The following is a 23,566-nucleotide window of genomic DNA, read 5'->3' as shown; positions in this document are numbered from 1 at the left end:
ATTCTGTGTTTAAATTAAAGTTTGTTCTGAAAGATACCTATGGGTCAGTGTTATCACTCCTGTGGTGCAGTCATATTCCCTCCCAGTTTTACAAATTGCAAATAGTTGGGTTCTTATCAGGGATCCTAACATCATCAAGGCTTAAATTCATGAATGGAAATAAACAGGGTACTCCTGTTTAACCAGGGCGATTTAATCAGGATCCATGGTCCTCTGAAACATTCTTGTCCGACCAACTATTAGCCAGCTGGTGTCCTCTTTGTATTCCATTGTTATTGCTGTAAAGTTGATCTGTACTGCCTCGAAATTAGTTACATATTCATAGCATGGTCTTTTGTCCATTTGTATAAAGGTGATAAATGCTGTGCTGACTTGAGTGGTCCGGCAGACAGCCTTCCAGCCAGGTTCTGATTTGGTATTGCCTGTTTTTGGCCTGTATGTCTTTGTCCCTCTGTCAGCCTGACCCCAGTACCACATTCTAGGAAAGAAAAAGGGTGAGGCCAACCAATCCAGTGAACCCCTGGATATCGAGGGATATACAGCATTGGATAAAGAGAAAGAAATGGAGGCTTAGGGAAGGTATCGAGGACCCAAAACAGCAGGGAGACTGATAGCAAAGGTAAGAGCCCATGGGATCCAAGTAGATTTGGCAAATTGGATCCAGAAATGTCTGAGTGGCAGGAAGCAGAGGGTGATGGCTGAGGGGTGTTTTTTCTGACTGGAAGCCTGTGTCCAGTGGGGTCCCACAGGGATCAGTGTTGAGGCCCTTGCCCTTTGTGATTTGTACAAATTTATCCTACTTGAACTAGGAGGGTTGATCAGTAAGTTCGTGGATGATACGTAAATTGGTGGGGTGGTAAATAGTGAGAATAGCCTCAGATTACAGGAGGATATAGGCGGCCAGGTCAGATAGCTGATCAGTGGCAAATGGAGTTCAATCCGGAGAAGTGGGCAGGACAAACAAGGAAAGGCTATACATAATGAACGGTAGGACCCGGGGCGGCACGATTGCGCAGTGGTTAGCACTGCTGCCTCACTACGCAGAGGACCCGGGTTCGATCCGGATCACTGTCCGTGTGGAGTTTGCACATTCTCCCCGTGTTTGCGTGGGTTTTGCCCCCACAACCCAAAGATGTGCAGGGTAGGTGGATTGGCCACGCTAAATTGCCTCTCAATTGGGGAAAAAAAATTGGACGCTCTAAATTTATTTTGAAAAATGAACGGCAGGAGCCTGAGAAGCATAGCGGCTCAGAGGGACCTGGGTGTACATGTACATCGGTCCCCTAAGGTAGCAGGAGAGGTGGATAAAGTGGTTAAGGAGGTTACCTACCTTTATTACCCGAGGCAGAGAGTTTAAGAGGAGGGAGGTTATGCTGGAACTGTATAAAACTCTGGCTAGGCCACAGCTAGAGTATTATGTGCAGTCTGAAAACCAAATTACAGGAGGGATGTGATAGCACTGGAAAGGGTGCGGAGAAGATTTACCAGGATGTTGCCTGGGCTGGAGAGTTTCAGTTATGAAGGGAGATTGGATAGACTGGGGGTTGTTTTCCTTGGAGCAGAGGAGACGGAGTGGAGACATGATTGAGACGTATAAAACTATGAGGGGCATAGATAGGGGAGATGGGGAAAAAACTTTCCCCTTGGCAGGGGGGTCAATGACCTGGCGGCAGGTAAGGGGCAGGAGGTTTAGAGGGGCTTTGGGGGAAAACATATTCCCCCGGAGGGTTGTGGGAGTGTGGAACTCGCTGCCGGAAAGGCTGGTGGAGGCAGAGACCCTCATAACATTTAAGAAGTATTTAGATGTGCACTTGCGATGCCAGGGCATACAAGGCTATGGGCCAAGTGCTGGCGAATGGGATAGAATAGTTAGGTTGTTGTTGACCGGTACAGACGCAATGGGCTGAAGGGCTTTTTCATGTGCTGTAGGCCGCTAAAACTCCCTGACTCTCTCTGACTAACAGCCCCCAGCTTTCCTGATCGGGTCTCACGGGACTTTCCGTCTGTGCCGGCGATCCCACGGATGGTGAGTGCGGCTTAAAACTCGCCCCCCCCCGCCATATTTATTCCAAACCGAAGGAATAAAAACCATGTCAGGTAGTCCAACCAACCTTCCTGCCAATTTGGCAATAAGCCAGTGGTAATGGTTCACCGGGCCCAGTGGAAGATGAGAATATTTGTAGATCAATCCCTTCAGAAAAGTGATAGGAAAGCAAAGTTAGTTTTCAGCGATGTATGTTTGTATTGGTAAACTATAGAAATAAGGCATAGCTTTAAGTGGGTTTAATTGAATGAATCTGTGCCTGGCAGGGTAAAACCTATAGTTAGATTCATGCTGGACAAAGGTGTTTGTATGTGTGGGAGTTGATTATGTTTCAACTGTGTTTGGAGAGGGCTGTGGCGTGAAGAATAAATAGGCCAGCAGAGGGCGTGGTTTAGCAACTGGGGCCTTGGAAGGTAGAGAAACGTTTAAATTTCAGTTTAGTTGATTTGATTGCAGTGAGAGATACTTTTGTAAGGCCACAAAGGAGCTCACACCGAGTAATACAAAATAAATTAGTTTATTTACAATAACTATTCTGTACGTCACACGGTAGCTCCCAACTGGGTCAGTGTTGCTAATGCCTAACTGGCTGGAATTATATACCATCCAGTATACATTGTTTAGAGCCCCAACCCCCCCCAACCCCTTGAACGGGGGAGTTTGTATTCTGCAAGGTTTACGGGGAAGTCAATTGTTCCCAACTCGTAAATATTTGCGGGTTATAACAAATAGATAGTGAGAGAGAAGGGATGTATGGGGGCTGGGTAAGTTCTAACTGTGTTTCTATTGTGCTTGCAGAGGGCTACGGCATGAAGAATAAATAGGCCAGCAGAGGTATACGGGCCGGGCTTAGCAACTGGAGCCTTGTGCGGTAGAGACGCTTTTAAGTTTTAGTTTAATTAATTTGGTTGCAGTTGGAGATAAGTAGTGAGAGAGAAGGGAGCTCGCACAGCTCTGCTTGAAGAAGTTGGTTTTAGAAGGCTAAAGAGGGAACATCTCTCAGCCTTGCTAGAAGCAAAGCCATACCATGGAGTCATGGTTATGAAAACAGATGTCGGAAATCTAAAGTCCAGCTAATTAAGGAAACTGGAGAAATGAAGAGAAGTTTACAAGAAGTCTGGAGTTAACGGAACAGGAGAAACTGGGAACCAGTACAGATTACTGTTCTGTAAAATCACAGAGAGTTGAGAGGCCAGAGAGATCTCTGGATTTTGTGTAAAAGCCTTTACGACAAAGGAAACCTAAAGGGAGAGGTGTAAAACCTGAAACCCAAACCTTGAAGGAATCAGCGGGGGTGGGGGGACACAATTGTAAATGATATCTGAAAGTGTGACTTTTGAAAGCGGGATTTTAAATCACTCGTGAGGAAGCCGGAGTTCAGTGAGACAAGGTGGTCACCTTGTGTGATTGTGGTAAGACACACTCCTCCCTGAACCCAGGTGAAGGTCTGTTAAATGTTCCTCAAAATCGCCCCAGATGATTCTTATACCTTGAGCCACCTTGTCTCACTGAACTCCGGCTTCCACACGAGTAACTTAAAATTCCGCTTTCAGTGTGATTAAGAGGGACTTTTTGTGTTAATGAGACAATTGCAGTTTAAGATGTACTTTGTAATCCATGTTAATCTTTAAATCTGTGTGTATTTGTTAAGCGATAAGGGGAGGAAAGGAGTATTGTATTGTATTATAATCCAATGTCTCCATGTGTAGTAAAAGCGTTTTTCTTAAAACGAATGAGCAGTCCTTGACTCTGTTCTCCCACATTTTATTTTAAAGAAGTAAAAGTTACGGTCTTTTGAGCCAGGGTTCCATTCTGGGATCATCCCGTCCAGTTATAACATCAACTGGTTGAGCACAGTGGGCTAAACAGCTGGCTTGCAATGCAGAACAAGGCCAGCAGCGCGGGTTCAATTCCCGCACCGGCCTCCCTGAACAGGCGCCGGAATGTATGTGGCGATGGGGGCTTTTCACAGTAACTTAATTGAAACCTACTCGTGACAATAAGTGATTATTATTATTATTATAACTGGGATCATAACAAAAGGAAGGTACGAAAATGGATAGAAACGTCTGTGTGCAAACCAACAGTTTTGGCTTGAAACCAGTCCAACCCCTTTTGTGCATTAGGCAGTCCCAGCTTCTGGACCTTTTCACAATGCTGCCTCTTCCATTTGTAGGGCATGATGTATTGGAGTGGCTGATTCAGCGCCTGCAAATTACAGATGAAGGTAAGAGCGCAAGTTTATATACATGCCCCGCAGATTTCTTTTTTTTTATAAAAACATCTCCCTCACCTTTCCATACCTCTGCCAATCCTGCGTAACGTAATGTATCCACAGCATCTCTCCCCACCCCTGCCTCCCCCGACCACCGCTTATCACTTCATTCTGTGATCTGAATTCCAGGCCCATCATTGTGGATATCACGAGGCATCAACAACAGAACCTACAGAAGCTGCTGACAGTGAAGGATAAAATGGATTTAATACAGGGTGCCACCTGAATCCTTAGCCCGAGGATGGTGTATATTGGTTGCGGTTTCTGTTCTTGTCACTCTTTTGCATTCAAATGGAACAGATTAAGGCGCTGTCAAATATACTTCCAAAAGCAGGGTTGAATTTGCTTTAAAAAGTATCTGTTTCACCCTGTTGCCAGGCTAATCTACACCTCACAAGTCTTCAGCGCAGCTAAATGCCTACCTGTTTCCCCTTCAGCCAATTCTTTACTTTTCTAATTCCAACATCCTAACAATTTGATGTGTGCACATATGCGATGTGTGTATAAATGTACATTTTATTATGATATGGCAAGTGGCAATTGCTGGGCTGTCCAAATCTCAACGGGTAGCTTGGACAAGCTATCACAATGATTCGCAATTTGTATTTTATAACGAGAGGGCATCTGGCACTGAAATCAGGAGCAGAGGTTTTAAACCACTGGAGATTTAAAATATTAAATTTAAACATTTGCAGCACGGTAGCGCAGTGGTTTGCACTGTTGCTTCACAGCGCCAGGGTCCCAGGTTCGTATCCCAGCTTGGGTCACTGTCTATGCGGAGTCTGCACGTTCTCCCCGTGTCTGCGTGGGTTTCCTCCGGGTGCTCCGGTTTCCTCCCACAGTCCAAAGATGCGCAGGTTAGGTGGATGGGCCATGATAAATTGCCCTTAGTGTCCAAAAAGGGTGGGTGGGGTTACTGGGTTACGGGGATAGGGTGGAGGTGTGGGCTTAAGTAGGGTGCTCTTTCCAAGGGCCGGTGAAGACTCGATGGGCCGAATGGCCTCCTTCTGCACTGTAAATTCTATGATTTATTGAAAAAAACGCAAAGCTATAAGATTACCTTTACACAGTTAACAGTAGTTCTACAAATATTTCCCAAAAGTATTTTGCTTAGTCAAATGCAAAGCTATACACCCCCTTTTCAGGAAACAGTCCTATAGATTTTCAATCTATAAAACCCCAGTAAAATTACATCCACTGCTTCTATCGGTATTTCACCGGACGTCTGTCTCTCTCACTCAATAATGGAAATTCAAGACTTGTAACAAAACCTTGCAGGCAAACACTTTTCCCCTTGAGGGTTGCTAGGCATCACTCTACTTCTTTCACAGCTTCTCTAAGCACAGCACATTCTTCAGGATATTATGGCCATTCCTCCCCATACCACTTCCAACCTTTCATTGAATCTGTGTTTTCTCCTTTTTTTAAAATAAATTTAGAGTATCCAATTTTTTTTTCCCAATTAAGGGGCAATAAAACGTGGCCAATTCACCTAACCTGCACATCTTTTTGGGTTGTGGGGGGTGAGACCCACGCAGACATGGGGAGAACGTGCAAACTCCACACGGACAGTGACCCACGATCGCACCTCGGTCCTGTGTGCCATGAGCCATCAGTGGTAATCACTGTGCCACTGTGCTGCCCGTGTTTTCTCTTTCATGTTTAAATCTACTGTTCTTAAATTGCTTTGGAGGTTGCTTTCAAAGAACAAAGAACAGTACAGCACAGAAACAGGCCCTTCGGCCCTCCAAGCCTGCACCGATCATGATGCCTGGGCCGAAGTGCCAGAATATAAACATCTTTCACATTGTTTTCATGGATTTTGGATAAAAATAAACTCAATACTTTGCCTTTACTCATTTATGATCTTTGCCAGTTATAAACTTTCCTTTTGAAATACAACAGCTAAACTTCAATTCACTCTCTTATCTTCCTAATGCAAATTTCTATTCATGTTGCTCACTATTGCTATATTAGCCCTGCTCATCGGCTCATCAAAATACTTGCTTTCACAACGAACCCAGTTTTAATGTTTTAACCTTGCAGTCTAATTGTCTTCCATCTAATTACATTATTCACTCGCACACACACAGATACACAGACACACCTGTTTCATGGTATTCTGCAGTGACATTGGGAAAATATATTTCTATAGAGTATGGGCAGAATTTCCACCCCGCTTCCTGATGCGGTGTGTTTTGTGACAGCCATGGGCCAGCAGTGGGATCTTTCAGTCCTACCATGGTCAACGGGGTTTCCTGTTGTTCGCAACCTCTGCCGCCAGGGAGCCCGCCGCAGGGGGGTCACCGTCGGCAGGACCGGAAAATTCCGCCGTCGGGAACGGCCGGAACACACTGCCCCCAGTGTGTGTGGAAATACACATGACATATCTGTAGTGTGTGTATATATCTGCGTGTCCGTTTTATTTACTTTCTTTTGTTTTAAGAACTTCACGCTAGCTAACCATTGTGTTCCATTGAATTGATTTCTTTAGAAGGCTACGTTTTGGGAAATATGATTGTGAGGCTCGGCTACATCTACCCATTACAGGAGCCCAGGAACCTGATCCTACGGCAGGACAGCAGCCTGTACAGATTCCAGGTAAACAAACTCCCTTTAGCACTAATCGGAAATGAGTGGATGCAGTTTGTAGTTAATGGAGGGAGTTTGTTCCCTAATTTCGATTCACCAATCCTGGGCTGTGTTTACATTACAAATGTAGCACCAGGTACAAACCGGAACAGCTTCACACAGAGGAACTGTTTCTCCGGGAAGGAGGGTCAGTAACTGGAAATCACAGATTTAACAAAATTGACAAACGGAGACTTTTTAAAAAAATGCAGTGAGTTGCTATCATCTGGGAATCGCTGCCTGATTGGACGGTGGGCGCAGATCCAAAGGTAAGTTTCAAAAGGGGAATTAGATAAATGCAGGAAAAGGAAATGCGGGCAGCGCGGTGGCGCATGGGTTAGCCCTGCTGCCTCACGGCGCCGAGGTCCCAGGTTCGATCCTGGCCCCGGGTCACTGTCCGTGTGGAGTTTGTATATTCTCCCTGTGTTTGCGTGGGTTTCACCCCCAGAACCCAAAGATGTGCAGGCCAGGTGGATTGGCCACACTAAATTGTCCTTTAATTGGAAAAAATGAATTGGGTACTCTGAATTTATGGGCAGCATGGTAGCATAGTGGTTAGCACAATTACTTCACAGCTCCAGGGTCCCAGGTTCGATTCCGGCTTGGGTCACTGTCTGTGCGGAGTCTGCACATCCTCCCCGTGTGTGCGTGGGTTTCTTCCGGGTGCTCCGGTTTCCTCCCACAGTCCAAAGATGTGCAGGTTAGGTGGATTGGCCATGAAAAATTGCCCTCAGTGTCCAAAATTGCCCTTAGTGTTGGGTGGGGTTACTGGGTTATGGGGATAGGGTGGAGGTGTTGACCTTGGGTAGGGTGCTCTTTCCAAGAGCCGGTGCAGACTCGATGGGCCGAATGGCCTCCTTCTGCACTGTAAATTCTATGTGTATTTGAAGGCTATGGGGAAAATGTAGCACTTTCAGAGAGCTGGCACAGACACAGGGGGCTGAATGGCCTTGATCCTTTGCAATTGTAAGATTGTAAGTTACAGTTCAATGGAGAGATCTTAGAACTGTTGCTTCCAAGCTGGGCAAGCGTTGGATTCTTCCAATATGGGGCTCACATGTAGCTCAAGATGTGGCTCTCAGCCAACGTAGGCACCACTTGGGCCTGTTAGCTGCCTATTGGGTAGGATCTAGGGCTAGTCGACAAATGCCGCAAGGGCACACGGTAAAACTGTGATACCGGTGGATGGAATCATAGAGCATTGAAATATCAATCCATAAACAAACTAGCAGGTCCGCAAATATCCTGTATAAAGTGGGAGGAGGTGTGAGGGGTGACTATGAAGGGCCCCCAATCTCTGAGGAGCCAGTCTTGCCGGGGACTCCAGTTCCGCAATGCAGGAAAAATTCAGGGGCCGGAATTTACCGGCTGTTGACGCTAGCGGGATCCTCCAATCCCACTGATGGTGCACCCCCACCTCACAGTGTGAGAATCTCCCCAAGCTCAAAGAGAAAAATGTCCCAAATGTGAGCGAATACAGGTCTGGATCGCACCCAAACACCCGACGGGAATCACCTGCAATCCCAGTCCACCCCGCCCACCGCAAGGTGGCCACGGACAGGACGTGAACCATGTAAAGGTCCATTGGCCTGGGGCGGAAATTTCCGGTTGCTGGGAGGGTGCGGCTGGAGAATCCCGCCCTTAGTCATGTTTTGGGAGAATTTTGCCCAACAAGTCGGGTGACCAAAAGCTTTGTCAAAGCCGTGAGTTTTAGGGAGCGTCGCAAAGGAGGAGAGGGAGGCAGTGAGGCAGAGAGAGGTTCAGGGAAGGAGTGAAGGGTCACAGGGTCCCAGCAGAGGGTCGCACGATTGCTAACGCAGAGAGGCGGACATCGGGGGAGGCACGGTGGCTCAGTGGTTAGCACTGCTGCCTCACAGCGCCAGGGACCCAGATTCGACGCTGTCTGTGCGGAGTCTGCACGTTCTCCCCGTGTGTACGTGGGTTTCCTCCGGGTGCTCCGGTTTCCTCCCACAGTCCAAAAGGTGTGCAGGTTAGGTGGATTGGCCGTGCTAAATTGCCATCGGTGGGGTTATGGGGATGGAGCTGGGTGCTCTTTCAGAGGGTCAGTGCAGACTCAATGGGCCGAATGTACTCCTTCTGCACTGTAGGGATTCTATGATGAGTATTTTAAAATCACGGTTGCTTAACTGAGAGCCAATATACTTTGATTGAGCCAATTGTGGGGGGGGGGGGGGGGGGGGGGGGGGGGTTGCAACTTAGGACACAAAGATCAAAGCGTTGGATGAAATATGTAATGAAACAGTTCAAAGGTAGGTTTCTCAAAACGCCTTTCTATTTCAAATTCAGCCCATTTCTGTATGTCCCAGCCTACTATCCATACGCACTTTGACTCTTGTATTTTTACATCTCACGCAGACTCCTTACTTCTGGCCCACCCAGGAGTGGCCAGCCGAGGACACAGATTATGGTAAGGATATTCACCACGGGGTTCAATGTGATCATCTCCTCACACCCACCCACTCTCAGAGCATTAACAATAGACAAATCGATCAATACTTAAATTAAAACGCGCACGGAGGGGGGGGGGGGGGGGGGGGGGGGGGGTAAGAACCTGCATTTGTCCAGCGCCTTTCACCGCCTGAGGATGACTTTACAGCCATTGAAGTGCTGATGAATTGTCGTCACTTGTCAAGTAGAAACACTCGCCAGCGTTCTTTACATTTCTGCTACGAAATGGTTAATTGATTCATTATTTCTTTGTTCAACAGCAATATATTTGGCAAAGAAAAATATCCGCAAGAAAGGTATATTAGAAGAATATGAGAAGGTGAGACTTGTCAAATACTATCTTAACCCGAGAGTTTAATGCTGTCTGTGTGCTGTAAACAAGTTTACTTTTTCTCTTCAGCAATCCGTGGTTATTGTCTTTTGAGTAGAAGTTAAAACTAAGGGCGCGATCCTGCGGCCACGCTGCATCAGCAAAGCAGCTCGCTGCAGCGCAACATGGTCAGTGAAAGGCGGGACACCCCGCTCCTGGGGTCTACCCAAATCGCTACACCTCGTGAGATTCAACGCAAGCTGCCAAGACGTGGCAAGGGGAATCTTGCACATGATGGGCAGGATCAGTTTTTGGCAAATCTGCATATTAGAACGAGGCAGCAAGCCTTACTCTAATGTGCAGATTCTCAGGGTACCTGGAGCTTTGGGATTCAATCCCTTCACCTTGGGTACCTTGGGTGAGCACCATTTAGTGCTGGTCCTATGCGTGCGTACATGGAGCCCCGGTATGCAAACACCAAGTGTCACTACATACTGAGGTTCTACCTGTCCCTGGTATTACGAAGGATGGGCCTGGCCTCATTGCCGCGGAACGCTCCAAGTAGTTGGACCGTACCGTACCACCTGTCCCTCGTGGAAACATTTTTGAAGAGAAACACCTTTGACCACAAGGCAATGAAGCAGTGGTCAGCACGTAATGTCCTCGAGGCCCTCAGGGAAAAGGAGACTGTGGATGGTTCCCTGAGCAGACTGTCAGAGTCACCTGGCAGAACGCCTCATCACCAGAACTTACAAACAAGCACCAAGACCGAGCTTGGCTGGTGGTGAGAAGGGCCCTCCCCATCAAATTCTTCATGTACTCCCGAAGGCTCAGCACCGTTGCACGCTGCCCTCGGAGTGGCTGTGGGGGAAATGAGATGGTCACCCACCTCCTTGTGGAATGTGCCTTTGCAAAGAAGGTCTGGAGAGAGATGCGGTGGGATTTGTCAAGGTTCATCCCGAGCAGCTCTGTGACACAGGACTCTGGGCTCTACGGACTGTTTCCAGGGACACACACCGAGACAAACATCAACTGCTGCTGGAAGGTCATCAACTCGGTGAAAGACGCTCTTTGGTCTGCCCGAAACTTGCTGATCTTCCAGTGCAAAGAACTGTCCTCGACCGAGTGTTGCAGACTGGCACATTCCAAGGTCCAGGACTACGTGCTGAGGGACGCACTCAAGCTTGGGGCAGCTGCCGCCAAGGCGCAATGGGGGAAAAACCACTGTGTAAGGTCTTACCAGGAAATGTACACCGAGGGGTGGGTAACAGTGTAAAACCCCTCGGTCTGGGTCTTCAATACCACAATGTATAAAAGAAACATGACAAGAAAGAATTGTAACATGAAGAAGGATATGCGTGTAATGTCATCCCAATTGAATGGAAGAAAGACAAGTGAATGTGTAACTTTGATGGAAATGTACAGTCAAGACAATTTGAAATGTTCTGTAATGTTTATTAGAGATTTTATGAATAAAGTATATTTTTTGAAACAAAAAAAACTGGTCCCCACAAACGGGGACCAGACGGAATGGCACTTTGCCAGCTGCATGCCCTGTGGGTAATGTGGTGCCCTGGCACTGCTTGTGCCACCTGGGAACCCTGGCATTTTCAGCTTGGCAGTGCCACCTGGGTGCCAACCTGGCTCTACCAAGGTACCTGGGGTGGCACTGCCAGGTTGGCATTGCCAATTTGGCATTTTTTGTGCATGCGTGATCAAGCCGTTTTATAGCGTGTTTCCCAGTGCTGTGAGCGCTCGGAACCACGCGACTAAACGCACTCGCTATGTTCCCATTTAGTTAAATCTCACGCTTAATTGCCATTAAACCTCAACAATGTAGTTATTAAGGCATTGACATTCAGCAGCAAGTTAAAAATAAGGTTGTGGAATCTTGGATCCGAGATTACCTCTGCGCAATCCCACAATTTCTGTCTTGGGCCTCACAAGGGGGTTTTTCCAGCTGGCACACATTTCACCATCTGCTGAGGAACTTGATCATCAAATCTGACTGAGTTCACCGCAACAGATTCCTCTTTGTAACACACGATTGCTGAGTATTTCCTTTTCAGCAGATATCAAACACGCGTTGACGCAGGATATTTATTAGACCAGGATCTGGCCTTTGCATCTGTACCATAGTTTAGCCCCATCCCTTTGCATAATCTGCCACTTAAACCTATAGAATGATAACAGCACAGAAATAGGCCATTCAGCCCATCGTGCTGCACGGGCTCTTTGAGAGAGCTTTCCAATTTGTCCTCCTCCTCTGCAGTTTTCCCTCAGCCCTTCACCAATTGATCCTACTTTCACTGTTCTTTCGGTAAATACAATGGGCGGGAGGCCCGGGATACTAGCGAGATAGAGTTCCAGGACCAATCCCACCTCCGGGAGTCACCTACAGCTCTCGGATCCGGCTCATCAGCCACACAGGAACCCACAGAACCCATGGCTAGTAACACGGAGTTCCTTAGGTGGTCAATCATACTCGTTAGGGAGTGGTCGCCGATGGTGACCTCCCACCGCAGGTCCCCTGGCAGCACAGGGTGCAAGCGACGGGAAACCCCTTTGACAGCAGCAGAATCAGACGATCTCACTGCCAGCCAATGCTGCCACAAAACATGCTGCGCGGGGAGGGGGTTGCGGAAAATCCCGCCCAATATCCGTGTTAACGGAAATGTACTTGGCCGAGAGAAAACATTACCCTCTCGTTCCCTTTTCCACCACAGTAAACCTGTGACCTCTGGCTCCTAACCTTCTACCACCGGATAGAGTTTCTCCTGATCTACTCCATCCAAACCTTTCATTATTTTAATAATAACTTATTGTCACAAGTAGGCTTCAATGAAGTTACTGTGAAAAGCCCCTAGTCGCCACATTCCGGCACCTGTACGGGGAGGCTGGTACAGGAATTGAACCAGCGATGCTGCCTTGTTCCGCATTACAAGCCAGCTATTTAGCCCACTGTGCTAAACCAGCCCCTAAACACCCAGTATTAAATCATCTCTGCTGTAAAGGGAATAGCCCCTTGAGTAACCTGTTGGGTTTTTAAAACAATCCAACAGTTTCATGGACACTGGCTTTTTAACATCAGGAATTGTTTTGAACTACCCTTAAGCCTACAGACAGCCTGCGGTGGGATTTGATCCCTCAGTCTTTGGCCAATTAGTGCTGGCTGGTGGATGACTGACTCAAAACATAACCATCGACCACCACATCGACGGCCAGACAGGACACCAGGAATGAGTTAATGTGTGACAAAATCTGTGGCAGCCAATCACGGCTCGCACGGCCGTAGACTATCAGGGGGTGCTCACCGTTCCTCGTGGATGATGTCGCGCGACTCATGGACTCGGCGATTCCATACGAGGAAACACAGGTACCCCAAATCACACAGCGGATTGTTCATGCCCATGTGTGGCTGTGAACAGGCGATGTGAGTGGGCAGCGGAGAGCCAGACTGTTTATGTGGCTAATTCATAAGCTGCCACATCATCCTCTGCTATTGATTAATCAGGGACTGCAAGGTCGCCAACAATGAGTGGACATATTCCTGGAGGTTTCGTCACATTTTTATAAACAACAGAAGTGGCCTCAGTAATATGTTTTCTCCTAGTTGCCTGGAAAAAGTTATTGGGCACAATTCTCCGCACTCACGACGGTGCGGAGAATAGCGGGGTTCGTAAATTTTTACAGCCACGCTAGTCTGACGCCCTCCCGCTATTCTCCCCCCCCCCCCCCCCCCCCCCCCCCCCCCCCACGCCCGACTCCCGACACGAATCGATGCCGCCGTTTTTTTACGCCCAGCAGCGATTCTCAGCCGGCCAATGGGCCGAAGTCCAAGCCCTTTACGGCTGTTTTTACGAACGGCAAACACACCTGGTCTGGCCGTTCGTAAAAACGGCCGTAAAGTCCCGATTTTGAAAACCATGGCACCGATTGGCACGGCAGTACCACGGCCGTGCCAAGGGTGCCATGGGCCCGCGATCGGTGGGCACTGATCGCGGGCAGCGGGTCCGATTCCCGCGCACTCTTTGTCCTTCCGCCGCCCCGCTGTATCACTTCGCGGGGCGGCTGAGGGGCATCCCGGCCCACGCATGCGCGGGTTTCGCGCAAATGCGCGATGACGTCATCCGCGCATGCGCGGGTTGGAGTCTTCCAATCCGCGCATGCGCGGCTGACGTCATGTGACGCGTCAGCCGGCGCAAACTCTGGCAAGCGGGCTTAACGAAATTCGTTAAGCCCGCGATGCCGGAGTTCATGGCCGCGGCATACTAGCCCCGACCGGGGACCAGAATCGGTTCCCGGTCGGGGAGGGGGAGACTGGCGTCAAACCCGCCCGGTTTTGACGCCAGCCTTACGATTTCTCCCTGTCTGGGAGAATCGCGCCCATTAATCTGTAATTTCTGTACACCCCAGGCCAGTCCCTGCGAGTTGGCAGCCCTTATAGACACTGCTCCATTCTGACATAGTTGGGAGAATGAGAACAGAGACACTTGCGAGGATTTTGAGAATGGGAAGGTTTTATATGTTTATTGTTTCGTTTCTTCAAAGGAAAATTACAACATCTTGAACAAGAAGATCAATCACAAGTGGGACTTTGTCATCATGCAGGCGAAGGAACAATATCGGTAGGTTCGGGTTATTGCTGCAATCATCAATCAGCGATGTTCAATCCCTTCTTGCACAAATGGCACTGGGTGCTTGAGAATCAGTGGGAAAAGCTCTGAGATCCAGCCCACAGAAGGTTCAGATTTCATCATAGGGTAATTATATATATAAAGAAGAAAGAACTTGCATTCCAGTAGCACCTTTCACATCCTCAGAAAGTTCCAGAAAGGTTTACAGCCAGTGAAGTTTGTTTTGTAGCCAATTAGCACACAGCCAACTCTGACAAACAGCAATGAGATCAATGAGCAGATCGTTTGAGGACTCTGGGTCTGTATTCGTTGGCGTTTAGAAGGATGAGAGGGGGATCTTATTGAAACGTACAAGATACAGCGAGGCCTGGATAGAGTGGACACGGAGAGGATGTTTCCACTTTTAGGAAAAACTAGAACCAGATGACACCATCTCAGATTAAAGGGACGATCCTTTAAAACAGAGATGAGGAGGAATTTCTTCAGCCAGAGGGTGGTGAATCTGTGGAACTCTTTGCCGCAGAAGGCTGTGGAGGCCAAATCACTGAGTGTCTTTAAGACAGAGAGTTCTTGATTAATAACGGGATCAGGGGTTCTGGGGAGAAGGCAGGAGAATGGGGATCAGAAAATATCAGCCATGATTGAATGGCGGAGCAGACTCGATGGGCCAAGTGGCCTAATTCTGCTCCTATGTCTTATGATCTTATGATTGCCTGCATATTAGTGAAGTAAGAATTAAAAAATATTGGAAACACCTGAGCTGGTCAGAAAGGAACTGGGGAAAGTGAACCAGAGATAAGGTCAACCATTTACAGTTTATGATCTTTCATCAGAATGCAGAGTCCTTCCGGCACATTCTGGGGTTTTTTCTTCAGCTTTGCGGCACCTGCAGTATTTTGCTTTGGTTTCGTTTTAGTGATATTGGCCGGGACACTGCGGTTAATGCTGCTCTTCTTCAAATGAATGGCATGGGATCTTTCTCACGCGTCCACCTGCATGGGGAGACTGGGTCTCGGTTTAACCCCTCATCGGTCCTTTGCGATATTAGTTGAGGGATAGCTATTGGGCCAGGACATGTGAATCCGCCCTGGCTGAGGCAGCACTGCAGACTTGTGAACCATGGGAGCACTGTGCAAGTAATTTATTCCTCACAAAAGGGAAAATGCTGAAAAATCTCAGCAAGTCTGGCAGCATCTGTAGGGAGAGAAAAGAGCGAACGTTTCAAGTCCGATGACTCTTTGTCAAAGCTAACAGACAGAGAAAGTGGGAAATATTTATACTGTGGAGTGAGAATGAAAGATGAGTCATAGCCACAGAAACCCAGGGAAACCGGGTGCTAATGGCCACAGATACCGAGGGGAAAGAGTGTTAATGGCAGTCCCCAGAGAGGACAAAAGACGTGAAAGGTCAAACAGCAGGGAAACTAACATCAGAGGATGAACTGTAGGTGGGGGGGGGGGGGGGGGGGGGGGGGGAGAGCAAAGAGGAGAAAGGTGCAGGAAAGGTGGATAAGATTGGGGGGGGGGGGGGGAAATTAAATGTATATTGAGAAAGAAATGGTAAAAGACAGTTAAAATGAAATGAAAACAAATGCGTCGAGGTGGGGCTGATCATCTGAAGTTGTTGATTTGGATGTTCAGGCCGGAAGGCTGTAGCGTGCCTAACCGGAAGATGAATTTATTCCTCCTCTGTGTCAGCCATATAGCGATATTTCCACTTGCACCGTCTTTCACTGGGAAGCTGCACACACACACGGCTTGAGGTTTTAATGGAAAGGACATTGTTGGGTACAAGTGCATGATTTTCCATTTGGAGTGTGGAACGGGCAGTTCTCTGTACATGTAATATGAGCAATGGGCAGCAGAGGGGGCTGCCGAGTCAGTGCAAAAAACAGGAAGCGTTGGGTGTGCTACAGTTTGGGGTTGTGTTGTGGCCCCACTGGAGTTTAAACCCTTCCGGAAAAGAAAGAGCTTTCATTTATATAGTACCCTTTACATCCTTCCCAACGTCCCAAGTTGCTTCACTGCCAATTTTTGAAGTGTAGTCTCTGTTGTTGTGCAGCAGATGGGAGAGACAATTTTCACACAGCAAGATCCCATAGAGACAGCATTTGCGGAGAATGAACTGATGTTCAGCTTTGGTGATGGTGATTGAGGTGCCAGTCCGAGACGCTAGGAGAGCTCACCAACTCTTCTTCAAAAGCAATCAGGATCTTCCCCAGGAAGGGCAGGCAGGGCCTCGCTGTTTTGGCTGGCTGATAACAAGAAGAAATCCTCACGACCCCCACTGAGGTCGTTCACGAGACACACCTGAGATCACACGTACTATGAAAGTAAAGGAATAGTTAAAGAAACATGCTGGTTAGAAGTTCCACTCTGGAGATTTGAGCACACAATCTATGGGGACACTCTCGTCTGGTACCCAGAGAGGTGCTGCACTGTTACTGGTCCTGTCTTTCAGATGTGATCATTATACCAAGGCCTGGTCTTCAGGCACAGGTAGATGACAGTGATTTGAAGAAGAGTAGAGGAGTTCTCCCTCGTGTCCCGGTCAATGTTTACCCCTCAATATCAATGTCACAAAAGCAGATTTTGGCTATTATTATATTGCTGATTTGTGGGAGCTTGCTGTGCCCAAATTAGCTGCTGTATTGCATTAAATCAGCAACAGCAACTACACTTCAAAAAGTGCTTGACATTCCGAAGTTTGCAAAGGTGTTCTATAAATGCAAGTTCTCTCTTTTCAAATGCGACAGATATTTCACCCGTTATTAGCATAAGCTGTCTTCCCACAGGTCAGCTTCGTGACGTTGGAGAGAGCTTTTGGGGCTGCTATTGCCAGGATTTGAGAACCATTCACACGTTAGAGAGTGGATTTCTGTAAATTGCTCCTTTTTGTTTTCTTCGCCAGGGCTTGTAAAGAGCGTAAGAAGGCGGATAGGTTTGTCCTGGACTGTCAGGAGAGAGCTTATTGGCTAGTGCACAGACCAGCGGTGAGTATTGATCACCTATCAGTGATTTTAGCATGAGTGCATCAGTTCTGAGTTTATTGAACATAGGGGCCTCCATTTAACACAGAATGGTAGAATGGTTATGTGGCGGCTCGAGGAAGACCAGCTTAAAACCAAAAAGGGTTAATTGAAGAAGACAAAAGGTAAGTCTGATACAGGCACAGAGCAACTGTACACAGGTGTTAACTCCCCAACTCCGTGTTTCATTCAGCCCGGCCCCCCAACTCCCCAGCCCCACGCTATTGGCCGGGGTTCGCACGCTACCACGCGATTGGTCCTGGGCCAGTCACATGGGCTGCTGAGCCCATCCCCTTAAAGGGGCTGTGCTGCCACAGATTACAGCACAGGAAGTGGCCATTTGGCCCATGTCTGTGCTAGACCTCTGAAGGACCAATTCCCCCTGCCTTCTCCCACAGCCCTGCAAACCTTTCCTTTTCGATCAAAGATTTAATTCTGGTTTTGAAAGCCTCGATTGACCCTGCCTCCACCACACTTTCAGGCAGCACATTCCAGATCCTAACACATCATCCAAAAGACAGCCCCACCAACAGTGCTGCACTCCCTCAGTACCGCACTGGGAGTGACAGCCTGGATATTGTGCTCAGGTCTCCGGAGTGGGACATGGCTCAGGAGCAAGAATGAGACCATAGCTGGTCTGTCTGACCTGGTATCACCACGATGGGCTGCATGGCCTCCTCACACACTGTAACCTTTGACTGTCTCAGATTCAATTCCTTCTAAACAGAAACAAAAGGTTTGAAATGCTGTAGTCACCCTCAGTATTCACCCTTTGTGTAATTGTTGTGTATATTGTTGGCTGACATTGTGTCTTCCCTGGGACTTTCCCAACAGCCTGGAACTCTCGATGTACTTGATTACGGGATTAACCGGGCAACAGATCCGAATGCAGACAAGGTAGAGCAGGTGAGAACCGCTTCTGGGCCTTTTTGGCGCCTGGTTTTCAGGGGGCTGTGAGGTTGGGTCCTTCTGGTGCCTGAGGGAAGTTGTTCCTGATGGTGGGCCCTGTGGCCATGGCAGGGCCTTCTCCCACACCCAGGCACACAGCCAGTTCGAGGACGTCTTGGCAACATTGTTCAGCTGTGGAAACCGTTTCGGATGAATTTTCCCAGGGTGCACGTGGCAATCAACCGAGACAGGCCGAATTTTCAGCAGGCTGAATCGCAAATCGGCTCTACCCAACCGGGGGGGGGGGGGGGGGGGGGGCGCTGGGGCAGTGAGCAGAATCCGGACAGCGGCACGACTATTGCTGCGGAGAGAGAACCACCTCGTAAAGCTGGGATCCTCCTGTGCACATGGTGAGCTCAAACCGCTGGTTTCATCCTGCTTGTGGGCGGAATGTGAGAGATAAGTGTGAGAGGGGCAGCACGGTAGCATGGTGGTTAGCATAAATGCTTCACAGCTCCAGGGTCCCAGGTTCGATTCCGGCTTGGGTCACTGTCTGTGCGGAGTCTGCACGTCCTCCCCGTGTGTGCGTGGGTTTCCTCCGGGTGCTCCGGTTTCCTCCCACAGTCCAAAGATGTGCGGGTTAGGTGGATTGGCCATGATAAATTGCCCTTAGTGTCCTTAAAAGTAAGGTTAAGGGGGGGGGGTTCTTGGGTTACAGGTATAGGGTGGATACGTGGGTTTGAGTAGGGTGATCATTGCTCGGCACAACATCGAGGGCCGAAGGGCCTGTTCTGTGCTGTACTGTTCTATGTTCTATAAGTGATCGCCGCTCACGGAATAAAGGCTGTTTGCTCACAGGGAGGGCAGCAGCTGGGATCAGGGAGTGCTTGATTGGATTAACGTGCAAGAATCAATTTGAGGGGGTTTCATCGACAGGGAATAGTGCAGGAAAGTGGAGTTGAAATGGAAAATCGGCCACGATCGGCGCCACCGTCCCGAGGGCAGACAGCGATGGGCAACCAATGTAGGTCTTGGCAGCGACACCCACACCAGATGAAGGAATAAAAATAACTCAGCTTATTGAATGACAGAGCTGCTGGAGGGGTGGGCGGGGGGGGGGGGGGGGGGGGGGGGGGGGGGCCCGGGGCCCCTCCTCACTCACCAGACACAAAAGCAAAATAGCGCAGATGTTGGAATTCTGAAATGAAATGGAAAAGCGCTGGAAGTACAGGTGAGGCCGGGAAAAGGGAGAAACGGGGCTAACGTTTCAGGTCGACGACCTTTAGAAAAGGCAATCATTATTTTATTCGCTACCATTTAGTTCAATTGTATCCTTCATTTTCCATCTCTGAGTAGATTCCATGTTATTTTCCTGGCATGAGGAGAATTTTACGATACCAATTGGTCGATGAACGTGATCGCAGTATCTCACTATGGAGCTCATCCAACTCCACCACCAATTGGCTGCTGTTACACCTCGACCTTTACTAAGTCTTACATTTATATAGAGCCTTTCACTGCATTGGCCTGTTGCAAAGCATTTTACAGCCAATGAGATGCAGTCACTGCTGTAATGTAGGAAACATAGCACCCAAATTATACACAGAAAGATCCCACGTACAGCGATGTGATAATGATCAAAGCATCAGTTTTAATGGTGTAACTGAGCGATAATTATTGGTCAGGACAATAAGATAATGAAGCAATTACTCTGTTGCGGTAGCCAGGAACTGTGAGGTATTTAATTTTCCCCTTTATACAGTAAGTGGCTTACTATAAGAACAAAAACCTGTATTTAAATGTCGCCATTAACATTGTAAAACATCAGGGCGGCACAATGGTTAGCACTGCTGCCTCACAGCGCCAGGGACCCAAGTTCAATTCCAGCCTCGGGTGACTGTGTGGCGTTTGCTCATTTCCCCCGTGTGTGCGTGGGTTTCCGCTTTCCTCCCACAGTCCAAAGATGTGCAGATTAGGTGGATTGGCCGTGCTAAATTGCCCCTTAGTGTTCAAAAGGTTAGGTGGGGTTACGGGTTTAGAGCGGGGGAGTGGGCCGAGGTGGGATGCCCTTTCAGAGGGTCGGTGCAGATTTGAAGGGCCGAATGGCCTTCTTCTGCACTGTAGAGATTCTATTCTGTGGTTGTGGGGCTGAAGGTTTCCCTGACGGGTCAACATTAAGCAGTTCAGACACTAAAGGATCTTGGTGACAGGAACCAAAGTGCCCCATTCCTCCCCCCTTGACCTGGCACAGGTTGGCAGAAGAAGAGGACCTGAGAACAAACTGGGGGAAAAAAAACAGCGGCTTTGATTCAGTGGGAGGTGAGAAGGGAGGGCAGGGAGTGGCCAACACTTAGAACAGCTTATCTAGATGGGAGTAGTGGAAAGTAGCTCAAAGATCTCCTGAAGGTGGAACTGGCTGAGTTTTTTTTTAATAAATGTTTTTTATTGGGTTTTTGAACAATGTATATTTACCATTATGTACACAGAATAAGGTATATATATACAGAAGAGGTATATATATACGGGGAAAAAAAGTAATAATAAAAAACAAATAAAAAATAAAATAAAGTAACTGGTAAGGTATTATGCACCAGCTCAACAGCAGTAACTCTGTACAATTGGCAATATTATTTACAACATATTAAGTAGGCATCTGTGGAGACTAGGGAGGTAGATATACATTCGGGTGTTGGAGAAACAATTACAGTGGGCAATACTCGAATGGGTTTGGTGTTGGTGTTGTCACTTGCTTCTCCCGGACGGATCTCGCTGCCGTTGTTGTCTCGTGCTCACCTCCGCTTCAGCCGTTTGTCCCGTCTTTCGCCTGTATTCTCCTTGTTCCTGTAGATGCCAAGTTTGTTATCGTTTCCCGTGCCCTCCTTCTGGCTATCATTCCCCCCCCCCCCCCCCCACCTCCCTGGTTCTCTATTCTTCCCTGTCTCTTCACCCCCACCCCCTCCTGTGGTTTGCCTTTCTTTCCTCTTAGGTTTAGCTGTCCCCCACCCGCCCTCCCGGTCTGTCTGGAACTGGCCGAGTTGACGATGAATAATGCAAGATCAGCTGTAACATATTTAGGTGGTTTAGATCAGGGGTGGGCAAACTCGGCCCGCCAAAGGTCTTTATGCGGCCCACCAAGATCAAGTCATTAAAAAAAAAGTTAAAAATTAAAAAAAAAATTTTTTTTAAAAATTAATGTTAATGGGGGGGGGGGGGCTGTTGAGCTACTGGTATAGGGTGGATACGTTGACTTGAGTAGGGTGATCATTGCTCGGCACAACATGTGTTTCATGTGAAGTTTCTACTTTAAAATATTAATTAATAAAAATTAATAGCTTTTTTTTTCTTTAAAAACCTTTTATTTTGGCTATTTTAAATATTAATTATTTTACTTAATATACTATGCGGCCATTTAAAATTGTGAATTTCTGAATGTGGCCCTTGCACAGAAAAGTTTGCCCACCCCTTGTTTAGATGGACTTTTAAAGCTTTGAGATTTTGTATCGTTATCTTGACATTGCCCCACCCATTCAGTCACATGAGAGTAGAGCCTGACATAAACATCCAATCGTGGAAACCCAAGTGCTGAAGGCAGCGACTCCTTGACCGAGCAAGAAATGGGCTGTGAGGATAGAGACGAGAGGAAAATTGTGTTTTTAAAGTAAAAGCAAAAGTTAATGAGCTTGCTGATATTCAGTGTGTCCCTCTGAGGAATCTGCACTCATCTAAGTCAGACTTCTTGAACCTCCCTGATTATAATTGCTCCCCCATTCGCTGCAGAGGCTCCAAGCCCCGGAATTCCCTCCCTACGTGTCTCCATCTCCCTTTCCTCCTTTAAGACACTTCTTGAAACTCACCTCTTTGATCACGCTTTCGGTCATCTGACCTAAAGGTCTGGATTTTAGGGGGCGGAGGAGGATAGGGGGCAGGGTACAGTTCGACCCTCAGGAAGAAATGTTTGTACACGCCCAATTTTTAAAAAGGCCGCCCACAGCGATGGCACACTGCAGGTGGCCTGAACAACCCTCAGTGGAAGGAAGTCCCATCCTCAGGAGCGTGTCGTTCAACCTGATTAGACCCTCGGGAAATGGACAAAGGGGTGTGAGGGGGGGGGGGGGGGTGGATTTTGGAGGCTAGGCGGCGGGGGGGGGGAGAGGGGGGGGGGCACCAACTTTGGTGAAAAATCAGCCTTCCAACCCGTGACTGCCTCCCACTGCCCAGCGTGCAATGGTAGGGAAGGCAAATTGAGGGCCTTGATTGCCCCTTCAGTGGGTAGTTAAGGACCTCAATAGGCCTTAGGCTGAGCAGGCTATGGGCAACTTACCCACTCCCCTGTATTGTGGGGTGCTGGTTGGAAGTGTGTGGGAAGGCGGTGGGTCACCTACCCAACATATTCTATCAGACCCCTCCTGCCTGTAACACAGCTGGCGTTAAAATCCAACCCAGTATCGCCTTGCGTCAGTGTCAGACTGTGAAAAGCCTCGGGGGCGTGCTTTTATGTTAAAGGTGCCACATGAGCCTAAGTTGTTGTTGTTGTTGTTGCATCTGGGTAGGCTTGCTGCTCCACTCTCATTCGGAACCACACAATCGTTTAATCGCGGGGCCTTGCAGAGTTCCCCAGCCCTGCCTCTCCAGGGCTGAACGTTGGAATCTCCATTTCGCCCGGGGAGGGGGGGTCTCTGGTTTTGACTCAGCAGCAGCCGAGGCTGAGCGGGGGCGAAGGTTGCCACGGGCAACAGGAACAGAAGAGGCTGCCAGGGTTTGGCGACGTGCATTGTTCAGTCGCTTCGAGTGGCAGCATCTGAGCATTCTGCGAGTCGGCTAGGCAACCGACCGTGGCTGAAACAGGAGGCAGCGACTGTGAGCTTGGCCAAGATTGAAACAAAGTTCCCCTTCATCCTCTCTCAGTGAAAACAAAGTTTAAAGGCAAAATAGAGAGAGCTGGTAGCTGTGATGTTTTAGCTTCTCCCGCAGGTTGTCCCCTCCTGATTTGTTTTGATCTGTTCCATCTCTGAGGTAATTTATATTCTAGCTCACCGCAATCTCTTCACAGAAGTTCAACATTAATTGTAATTTTAATTGGATTTCCAGCTTTAGATTTAATCATTCTGAAAATTGGTGTCTCTCGGCTAAGTTATTGCTTAATTAAAACAAAAACTGTTTCATTTTGAAATACAGTTCCTCAGAGTCAGGCTTTCCCTGTGTTGGCACTTCCTGACCCCACCGTAACCCCTGACAGGTCAGAGTTGAGTAGATAAACCAGCCAGGCACTCAAGGCGATATCCAT

The 23,566-nt window shown here is 48.1% G+C and overlaps 1 protein-coding gene across 2 annotated transcripts in view; it reads left to right on the top strand.

Moving 5' to 3' along the window:
• rgs9b (regulator of G protein signaling 9b) overlaps window positions 1-23,566 on the top strand; it is a 98,507-nt gene that overhangs the window by 36,128 nt on the left and 38,813 nt on the right. Inside the window, exons 3-9 of one of the 2 annotated variants that reach the window (XM_038776864.1) lie at window positions 4,221-4,271; window positions 6,814-6,920; window positions 9,327-9,378; window positions 9,680-9,738; window positions 14,281-14,357; window positions 17,277-17,358; window positions 18,229-18,300. In XM_038776864.1, the coding sequence (XP_038632792.1) occupies window positions 4,221-4,271; window positions 6,814-6,920; window positions 9,327-9,378; window positions 9,680-9,738; window positions 14,281-14,357; window positions 17,277-17,358; window positions 18,229-18,300 (500 nt within the window). The remainder of the gene's footprint in view (window positions 1-4,220; window positions 4,272-6,813; window positions 6,921-9,326; window positions 9,379-9,679; window positions 9,739-14,280; window positions 14,358-17,276; window positions 17,359-18,228; window positions 18,301-23,566) is intronic. The other variant, XM_038776863.1, reaches the window with a different exon arrangement.

The sequence above is a fragment of the Scyliorhinus canicula genome, chromosome 18 (genome assembly GCF_902713615.1).
Source record: "Scyliorhinus canicula chromosome 18, sScyCan1.1, whole genome shotgun sequence".
NCBI lineage: Eukaryota > Metazoa > Chordata > Chondrichthyes > Carcharhiniformes > Scyliorhinidae > Scyliorhinus > Scyliorhinus canicula.
This window is presented reverse-complemented; position numbering and strand designations above follow the sequence as displayed.